General features: G+C 49.0%; 1 protein-coding gene across 1 annotated transcript in view; it reads left to right on the forward strand.

Moving 5' to 3' along the window:
- ZIC4 (Zic family member 4) overlaps nt 1–9572 on the forward strand; it is a 33826-nt gene extending 24254 nt beyond the window's left edge. Inside the window, exon 4 of the mRNA XM_026058079.1 lies at nt 9557–9572. Coding sequence (XP_025913864.1) covers nt 9557–9572 — 16 coding nt within the window. The remainder of the gene's footprint in view (nt 1–9556) is intronic.
- The last annotated feature ends 1018 nt before the right edge of the window (nt 9573–10590 follow it).

A 10590-nucleotide genomic window follows, 5' to 3' on the forward strand; every position in this document is an offset into this window, starting at 1 on the left:
CCGTGCAGCCCGCTCGGTCTCGGGTCCCGCGACGCGGAGGGCAGAGGTGAAGGGCATGGGATTTATCTTCCGCGTTACGCACTTGCAGGCTGGCTTTAATCCCCCGCGTCTGGGGCGCCACGGACACTTGTTCTGAAGAATGGGAATAGCTAAAATAAGGGGAGAGGAGAGGGAAGCCCAGGGGCGGAAGGGCAGGCACGCTCTTTAGCACTTACTTCTCTAGCAAATTAGTCTCCCTTCTGCACACGCCAACACTGACATTTCCCCCGGACCAGGGGCATCAAAAGCTTCGTCCTTTTATCAAAGCAGGTGACCCAGGCTCAGATAAACGCTGAGGGACAGAATCACTGCCCTCGCTTGCAGCCAGGACAACTTTGTGGAAGCCAAGGACAGCCTCTCAGTGCCACTGAAATCAAAAGAATTGCAGCGGTTTTTAAGCCAGGAGAGAAGAGAGTTTGCTCGGGGCTTTAGGACTATTTATGGATGTTTCCTAACAACAAACAAAACCCACACGGAACTCAACGCCTTGCCTCACAGACTCCCTAGTCTGTGTATTTATTATTATTATTCATCCCTGATATTATTTAGATCTATTTATTACTCAGGAGAAGGACAGGAGCTGATTCACAGCACAGCCTGCGGTTGCAGTCCCTGCAGTCCTTTCGACTTGCCCTCTCTGGTTATGGCCGGGAAGCCCTCCCTGGGGCGAGAGATGAGGTGCTGGTAAATTAAAAAATAATACCTTGCTCTGGGGCTTTGAGTTGCTGGGTCTTCTTAAAACGCAAACCAACAAAATCCTGCCTTGTCCCTGTTTTGGGGGGAAAGAAGAACGATTCGCGACATATGAAATGTAAAAGTTTACTTTTGTTTATTTGTTTGTTGAGATTTTTTAATACAGGAAACAAAGCATGATAAAGAGGAAAAAAAGCTACAAGCCTTGAGGACTGTAACTTCAGGGGCTGGATTTGAAGCGGGCAGACTCTGGCTACCTTTGGCCATCTGGCTGGTTTAAGCTTTTGCCCCCATGCTGTATGATTTTAGCTTAAAATCTCTTCCGTTGCAGTGCCGCTTTTATTGAATTCATCAAAAGCAAACTTTCCCCGAGTTTTTTTTTTTTTTTTAAGAAGGGCTAAAATAATAAGTCGACCACTGTGACATTCTCTGGGCTTAGGCCATTTTTCATAACGCAGCTGATACGCTTTTGTGCAGCTAAGGCGACCAAACAGATGAATAACGAGAAAAGTCTCTCGAAAACTAAAGCTTCCAGCTTTTCCCATCTTTAAAAAGTTAAGTAAAATGAAAGGTGCATGTAAAAAAAGAAAACAGTCACAAATCCAAAAAACAAACCCCATCACGCCAAACACCAGGGCATTACTTTTATACCTCTGAATGGTAACGATGCCTTTTAAACAACTTACCGCACACACGCACACACACACGCACACACACACACACACGCACACACACACACTCACACAAAACTTTAAAGCTTGTGAAACTGCCCAGGTGGTGTTTATAGGACCGTAGCCAGTGGGTTGTAAAGAAATCCGAGACATTTGAGGGAGATTAGAGTATTTAGAAATATATGACAATACATTTTTTTTTTTGTTTTAGTCCTGTTCTACTGTATCCACCGTGTTTAATGCAGGGCTTGGAAAGGACCAAGTTGTCTGCAGCACTAAAGAAGAGTCTCACAAAATGTGATGATTTGGCAGGCGGGGGTAAGTTTATTTTTTAAAACGTGTTTTCTCATGTGTCTATGCTTGTGTTTAAAGTCTGCACTGCAAAGAAAATGTGCCCTCGTGATTTTAATGTAATTTTAGCCATCAACCAATTTTGTACTTAGGATCAGGTCTCTAACGTTGTTGATGTTCTTCTTGGAATTTTGTCAAAAAAAAAAAAAAATACAGATTCTCTCAGCACCAGAGCCATGCAGCAGTCAGACCCCACAGTGCAGGACTGATAGGCGACTGCCTGTAAAGCACAAGGCAACAAGTAAAAATTTCATCAGCTTTCGGCTGGGTTTAAAATAATCATTTCTAGTTGGAAGTTTTTTTCATTTTTTGTTAAGTCTCACTGACATTTATTTATTTATTTATTTATTCTGCACGTGAAAACGCCAAACCTGTGGTTCTTTAAGACCACAACTGTGAAACCCAGGTTTATTATGAAAACTACTGTACATATAGTCTCGATGGAAGCACAGCCATTGGTTCAAACAAAATGACTATTGATTCAAAGTGCGAGCCCTCCAGGCTGAACCGAGAAGGAAGGAATTGGTCGCTGTTGGTTTTTTTTTTTTTTTTCCTCTTAAAAGAGAGAGAGAGAGACACTTCTAAGCTATGAGTGTGACAACCACCACCCAGCCCTTTGATTCTTCTGTATTTTTTTGGATGACAGGAAGAATTTCCTTATGAGAAATAACGTTTCCTCGGAAAATTCTGCAGGCAGATCACCCCCAGAGATAAATTCCAGCCTTTCGTATTCAAAACATGGCTTTAGTTTGTTGCAACGACATGGGGAGGAATGAGGGTAATAAAGCAACTCCCTTCCTCCTCTCGCCCCCTCCTCCCAACGCACTTTCAGTGGAGAGTCAAACTGCACTTTCCTGCCCCTGGTCTCGGCTCGCACAGTTTCTCTCGGAGTTGCCGGTGCTGCTGCCCCCTCTGCGCCGGTGCCCCGAGCCCGGAGCGCACCGGGCTGGCCAGCGAGGGGCAGCTCGGCTGCCTTCATTTAGGGCAGGGAGAGGAAGGAAGAATGCAAGAAAATAAATGGATAAGAAGCGGGGGAGGTACAAAAGGCACCGTTTTGGGGGAAGGTCGGGGGAGGTGAGGGGCAGGAGGGGAGCTGCCGCCCGGGCGCCCCGGGGCTGGGGCTGCCCCCGGCCGGGAGCCGCCGCGGCTCGCCTGGGAGCGAGCGCGGGCGAGCTCGCACTGCCCTTCGCAGAGGTTTGCTCTGCGGCGCTAGCAGAAAATGCAACTTTTGCCCCATTGGTTAGCTAGGTGAATTAGCACACACTGCAACTGAACAGTACTTGACCTTTGCCTTTATGTTTGCTCAAATGTTTGCCTAAAACACAATCACCCTTGACAAGAGAGCATGCTACCGTGTGACACTGCCTATTCAATAGATAGATGTTCCCTGCCACACACAACCCAGTTCAGCATTTTAAATAGCTTAGGTATTTGTAAAAGCCGTATAAATTAATGTCTGATGATTGCTAGTTGCTGGTTAAAGAGCCGACCATTTAACACGTAGAATAACAGTCGGCTTAAAAAAAAAAAAGAAAAAAAAAGCCAAAACCTGACGAAAACAACAATCAGCCGGACTATGATATAAGGTCAGAAAACCAAACTTGTGGTCAAGGAGATCAACAGATTCTTGTTCCGCCCCATTCAAAACGTGGCTTTTCTAGCTGCACTAGCAGATTAGGTTTGGGACCGGCTATTGAAAAGGCTGAGTTCAGCTACCCTCCGGAGGCTGCTGATGGTAGAGATAGATGCGCCGGGGGAGATACGAGCGTGCACCTGAGAAATTCGGAGGTGACGCAGCCGAGCTGAGCTGGGCAGGCACATCACCCTGAGGCAAACCCGACCTATTAGCCCTTCCTTCGCCCCACGAACCCCTCTTGCCGAGACCGGGCAAACACCGGAAAACTTCAGGGGGAAAAAGAAAAAAAAAAAGGAAGAGTTGCCATTTGGTGGGAGCGTTTCGCGTGTGAATCTGAGCGCCGCAGTCCCGGGCATCCCCGCAGGTGCCCGGCGGAGCCCGGCCGAGGGGCGGCGGCGGCGGRCGCGGGGCTCCGCCGGCGCGGCCGGACGGGCAGGGCGGCGGCCGCGGCGCGGGGCTCCTCGGCGGGCGCAGGCTCGGCGGGATGGGAGGCAGCGGAAGGAAGGGGAGAGAAAAGAGCCACTGTTAATATTTATCAGGCAGAGCATCATTCATTAATAAAAAGCCACCTGATGTGTGGCTTTTGTTTGAAAGGCTACTTTATTATTTGGAAGCATGTGATAAAGCTGTTCTCTGGAGCAGAATATTTATACCAACTGCAGCAGTTTATAACGTAAGCGGATACCTGCACCTCTTGCTAGTACTTCCATTCGATAAAATACTGTGCAGCCCAACAGGAAAAGTACAAGTGATATTGCTACAGTTGCTCTGCTTTAATTTACCTTTACTGTCTTCATCTGGAGATTTTTTGATCACTTTTTTTTATTGTCTTTCAATAAGAAACACAGCTCCCCCTCCTTCTCTCCCTCTGTGTTTTATTTTCACGGCACGATTTAGTCAGGAGCATTTTGAAAAAGCTGATTCATATTTATGTGAACATCCTGCTTTAGATCTAACGTTAGCATGACATTAAAACCAAATAGGTAGGCAGAAGTCAGCAATGTAGATTAGACGAAACGTTTATTATAAGAGCGGGACTGCAAAGCACCGGCTGGAATATTTAGCTGTTACTAGTTGCCAGTAGTACAGAGAATTTATTTCGATCAATCATTTAACTTTTTTAAACCAATAACTGTATTATCTCGTTTATAGCGGTGTAGTAAACGATGTTCAGAAAAATAGTAACTGGACTCCGCAAATACACATTTGTAAATGAAAGGAATCCAAATCTAGCTTATTTCGAGCATGACTGCTCCCTGAAGAGTTTATTTCTCTTCACACAGATATGCGTGAAGTGTGTGTCCAGTTCTGCAAAATCCTACTCTCCTCACGCGTACTTACAGCCAGGAATGCAGTCACTTTGGTTTAAAGCAAAAGTTGATTTCATTGTACAGGTCAAAGAACTGAGGAGCGGCTTTCCGTTGACACTGCACTAAGTTTCTGTCGAGCTTTAGTAGTCCTGAATTAGTACTTCGCAGCTGCACTCCGCTCTGCTTATTGACAGTCAAACTTGACCTTGTGGAAGCAATCTTCCCTATAGGCTGAAATGATACTTTAGATTATTTGCTTCTGTCTGGCTGTTTTTGATGTGGACACATGTTCACTTAGGCTTATAGGTCACTGGTGACTTAGAATAACATAACACGTACCCCTAGAGGCAAAACAACCGAAGTGAACTTTAAGGCCAGATGATATTCAAAGCGAAGTTATATGGAAACGACTTAAACTCGCATTTTAGTAAGAGAGAAAATAGAACAGTTCTGCAAGAAGAATCAGTGAGTGACTTAAAACACGAACAGATAAATGGTAGGCACCTGCCCCTGCATGACTTCAAAGTAACTTGTTGGAAAACTTCACCTGAGAGAAAAAAAAAAAAAATTGAGGACGCCTTCAAGTGGAATGGCCATCAAGATCAGGAAAGTTATTAAGAGTGTTTTCTCTGTTTTTTTTCTAGGAGTTAGGGTCTGTTGGGAGGAGGAATTACAGGTTAAAGGAAAGACAGATCATTCTGCAAACGGAGTGTCAATAATGGTTTCAAAATCAAAACGTGTTAAAAAGGAACCATCTTTATATCAGAAATGTTTATTTTCTTTAGGAATAGGAAAACTATATTGTCTTTTTTTCCCCTCACGTCATGAAAAAAAAAATTAAATATGATAAGCCAAATATGAAATAAGGGCTTGATGTGTTCCTGAAAAGATTCGTGTAATTTTGGCCAGACGTTCGTTTGTATTTATTAGCGTTCTCTATATAAAAGGTAATTCTCTAGGTACCTTGAGAAAAGTTTTTTTGCCAGCAGTCTCTGTCCTATCAGAAATTCCCCCAAATGAGGCATGCTCGTTCTGCCCAGTAAAGCACTCTTTCCAGAGGCACGACACACACCTCACTATCATAGCATGTTTCAGGAATGCCCAGATGGCTTTGTCTTATATCTTCAATTTTAAAAGGATGAGTTTCACTGGCAGGAAGATCAAGGATGTGTGTCTCTTCTAGATTTGCTATGCTGTGCAGGTATCTCTAATTAGGATAAGGCACCCACCACAATGAGGAGCTTTTGTATGAGAGTTTGAAGCAGAACAGTTCCTTTTTTGCTTCAGAATCGCTGCCTACAGTTATTCTCCGATTTCCGATGCCTGTTATGTATACAATCGAGCCTATAATTACCTGCTGATTTCTTTGTAGTAGTTAAACGGAGTTTGTACTGTTTGGGCAATATTGTCCAGTCGTTATGTCTCCAGAAGCTGTCATGAAAGCCTGAATATACTCTGTGCAATCTGTAAGTAATCCATGAAATTTACGATCTCGTCCCYCCMCCCCCCCCCCCCCAATACACACACATACACACATTTCCTGCCCAAAGAAGAAAAACTGAGATATGAAGGTGTCGGGCTCTCCTTCACAGCACCTCTCGCACGGCAGCTTCGGAAGCGAAGGGAGCACCCGGCTCTGGRGTTTCCTACGGGAGCGAGAGTGGAGCGCGTTTCGCGCGGGAGCGGAGGGCAGCGCGGCTCGGCACCGCGTCGAGGAGCCGCCGGTGCCCGGCTGGTGGCGGGGCCGCGGGGACCCTGCGCCCGGCGCGGCGCTCCGCGCGTGGGGGCGGCTGCGGAGAGCCGAGGGACGGGCTCGGCGCTGCGCGCCGGTGACGGGAGGGTGAACGGAGGACACGAGCTCTCCCTGTTGTGCCCACTCCTCACCCGGGCTGCGCGGGGCTGGGCTCTTGCTGCTGTGGGGGTGGGGGGGGACGAGCTGGGAGATGTCTCGATTGCGGCCGGCCCCAGTCCCACAGGCACGGGGGGTTTCCGTGGGCAGTCCCCCTGCGCTAGAGGAGCATGGAGAGATCGCCTCCCCGTGCCCTCGGCTCAGCTTGGAGCTCCTTCCGTCCCGTCCCCTTCCCACGCATCCTCCCCGTCCCGCGGCCGCCCCGGCGGCGGCGGCGCTGTCCCCGAGCGCGGGTGCGCACAGGGCCCCCAGCCCCACTTTCAGCGACACCCGTGGCCCCGGCCCGCCGCGATGCTGCTGCCTCCCCGACGTGAGCTTTCGCGGGTCCTTGCACCCGCGCCGCTTCCATGGGCTTGCCCCACTCTTGGGGCTCCGGGAGTGGGGGTGGGGGGTCACCTGAAGCAGGGGACACACTGCTAGGTGACTTTTCACTGTTCTTCCCCCAGATCCACCCGGGGTGTAGCTGTGTGTGCGAAGGGAGAGCGAGCGAGCTGCTCCAGGCATCTCACTGCTTTTCTAAACACCAACCCGCTGCGGCTTTTTTCAAACGCTGTTATTAAAACAACATTTAGGGAGTGTGCATAATTGTACAGTTAAAAGGCATGGCTGATGTCTCTCAGCCCAGAAGGTCGGATCGGGGTAGCAGCCTCCACCCTAAAAGATCGGGGGAGGAGGGAAGAGAGGGGGGCCTGAAGTTTGACTAAAGCGCTCTCTCTCTCTCTCTCTCGCTCTCTCTCTCAAAAAAAAAAAAAAAAAAAAAGAGAGAGAGAGAGGGAGAGAGAGAGAGAGGAGAGAAAGGCACTTGCAGGCTGACACAATGGTGAATCTGCCCTGACCCAACAATTAATCTTGGGAACAGAATGTGACCAGATAGGGTGGGAAGCCTTTTCTCCGGGGAATTGGGGGAGGAGGAGGAGGAAGAAGAAAAGGAGGAGGAAGGGGGAGAGGGGCAATATAGAAGAGACACACATCCTTGATCTTGTGCCCCAGGCTTGCTACATCTTCTCCTACTGGTTATCTATTAGACAGGTGAATACACCCCCGTCGTCTTCCCTCCCCCTTCTTGCCAGGACCCTGATACCGCCTGCAAGTAGATGCTGTGGTCCCCGATGGGTGGACCCTCCCAATGCCATGTGGGCCCTCCCAATGCCATGCAACCTTCTTCCTTGGGATCCATGGTTATGGCAGGGTCCCCTCTGTGGTCCCAAGGCACAGACCCAGGGTATGGGAATCCCTCAGATGGAGAATGGTCAGCTCCTGGGCCCCGGGGTGAGAACTTACCTGGGCTGGGACTGGGGACTGGGGTCAGGAGTCCTAGTGACCAAGCAGATCACAAGGAAGTGTCAGGAGACACCTGTAAGGGTGAGATGATGTCAAGTGAATGCAGCAGCAGAGACTTGGCTGCCTTCAGGTGCTTGATGGTGCACCCAGAGCACCCAGGTTGGAGGCCTGGCCGGGGGCTCCCACAGTGTATTGCTGGGACATGGGCTCCCCATGCCAACCAGGACAGAGTTTGTCCATCTCCTATGCTGGGAAAAGGCTAAGTCTCACCAACGCATTGCCCCTGTTTTGTTGCTGTCCATCATAAAGGCAAGAGTGAGGCCCCGAGCCCTGTGCAGCCACCTCAGCCCCTCCAGCGAGGGGTGCCTCTGCCTCCGCTTGCAGTCCGGGACAGACATGCCCAGAACAGGCAGCATAAACCCAGGCAGGGGATCAAATGCCCTCATCTCAGTCCAGTGACTTTAACTGGGCATTTTGAAATTAGTGATTTTCTTTAGAAAATAGCTAACAAAAGGTAGCCAGAGAGAGAACAAGGTCTCACCAAGGGTTTCTGAATATCATCAATAAYCCTTCTTCTAATTTCCCCTCTCTCCCCAACCTACTGTATTGTATTGCCCAGACATTGATTCCCTCAAAGTAGGAAACCAGTCTGCAATGGAGTTAATCAGCGAATCGTATGGGAGCACGTTTTAGCCAAGGCACCAAAGCCAGTGTAACTGATACAGTGCAGGCTAGTCATTTTTGTTTTTCCCTTTGCTGGCGTTTTAATGAAAAGGAAGTAGCTGTAACACAATCCTTTTGGAGAAATTAACACTTCCCACTATACCAAGCTAGGCAAGGAACTGAGCTGAGTTTTTGTGATTAAGATTAACTCCAGGTGGGTTATGTGCATAGTGCCACATGTGAACCCAACCAGCCACTTGTACTCATGAAGAGAACCAGGACTGGACCCAGTTTCCCACCTAGAGTTGTTTATAGTTTGTCCTACACATATTTGACAATGTCCATTGTCACTTAAAAAAAGAGGTCAGATGAGCACTTGCACATGTGAGTGGAAGCTCTGATTTCTTTGCCTTACTGGCAGATAAAGCCAAGAGTTGTGCATCTCATGGACTCACACTGTCCAGATTTGCCTGATTTCTGAGAAAAGAACATTAGTTTCATTTTTATTCCTCTATCTTTCACACAAAATCATGACTTGGAAAAAAAAACATCATTTTCATTATGCATTAAAATACACCTGCATGCTATTATTTGCACCCATCCCTGTTATTAATACCAGAATTAATTAGTAGGCTCACCCTCGGGCCCTGGGCAGGGTCAGTGCCACCCAGCAGTGGTCTCGGCCCGGCAGGTGGGAAGGCCCCAGCCTGCAGGAGAGCTCTCAGGGGCAAGGCCAGGGAGTGGAGGGACAACCAGACCGGGCAGCACTGGGCCTTATGCTCTGGAGAGAAGGAGGGGAAAGGGAGGGGACCTTTGGCACACGCCGTGCCCGGGGCCGATGGCACTAGAGAGAGCTCAACACACGAATCAACTACCCTCTTTCCCTGCCCCTGCAAACCTCAGGCACAAAAGTAGACCCAAATTATAATAGCCTGTTCTGTGCAACAACAACAAAAAAAAGCCCCCTATTCTCCCCTGACTTTGTTCTTTTGATTTTTTATAGATCAAAGGCGGGATAGAGAGGAAAAAAAAAAAAATTGGCAGGCGAAGATAGACATTGTTCTAGTGACAAGATGAGGGTCCCGAAAGGAGAATGCTTGCTCCATCGGAAGTGGCTGCGTGGCAAAGGGAGAAACCTCACTTTTCAAGGCCCTTTGCGCGGCATTGTCCTTGGGGCTGGCGCTGCTGCCATACAGTAGGGTCCCCATGGCAACGCAACCTGCTGCTGCTGCTGCTGCTGCTGCCCCTCTTCCAGAGTTGAAGGCACTGAAAGGCAGCTGAAGTGACTGGGCTTAAAGAGCAACAGAATAAACAATATTTTGATTCATTGGCATTGTCCATGCTTTTCTGAATCTGATTTACCATATCATAACCCCTAGGAAGAAGAAAACATCAATATCCCGAAGGAATGGAGATGTTTCTATGGAAAACCTAGGAATTTTAGTCCATAACAGATCTGGTGTAAAAATCAAAGAGATCAAAGGCGGCGCTCCCAGGAGTATAGATGCGTCTCTGAATTAAAGATGGACGATGCAGACTACAAAGTACTTTTTTTCCACCCTTCTTTATTCAGGCCTCTGTTTCCATTTCAAGGGAGGCGCTGTCCCAACATCATATCTGAGCTAGACAGTCCGTGCGAACAATGCTCGCGAAGGGGGAGCAGAGCCGCGGAGAGCGATCACAACAACCGTCCGGCCCCGCTGGATTGTTTCCATTACAAACCCGAGTGCAACAATTAATTACAAAATTGTTAAAAAAAAAAAAAAAAAGGAGGGGGGAGCTCAAGCGAAGCGATTCGTAGCGATGATGAGGGCTGCGGGCGGGGCGGAGGGCCGGTGATGGGCGCAGGCAGGCTGCGCGGTGCCACCTCCCGCAGACCTGCCTGGCATCGCCCCGGGCACCCCGAGGAGCCTCGGGGGGTCCGCGCTACCCTGAGCTGGGTTTTGGGAAGGCGAAGGAGGGGGCAGGCGGGCCCGGCGCCCCCGCGGCTCTACCTGCCGGCGGGCGGGCGGGCTCCGCCGCTGCGCGGCCGCGGAG

This window comes from Apteryx rowi, unplaced genomic scaffold (genome assembly GCF_003343035.1).
Source record: "Apteryx rowi isolate R43461 unplaced genomic scaffold, aptRow1 scaffold_142, whole genome shotgun sequence".
Classification (NCBI taxonomy): Eukaryota; Metazoa; Chordata; class Aves; order Apterygiformes; family Apterygidae; genus Apteryx; species Apteryx rowi.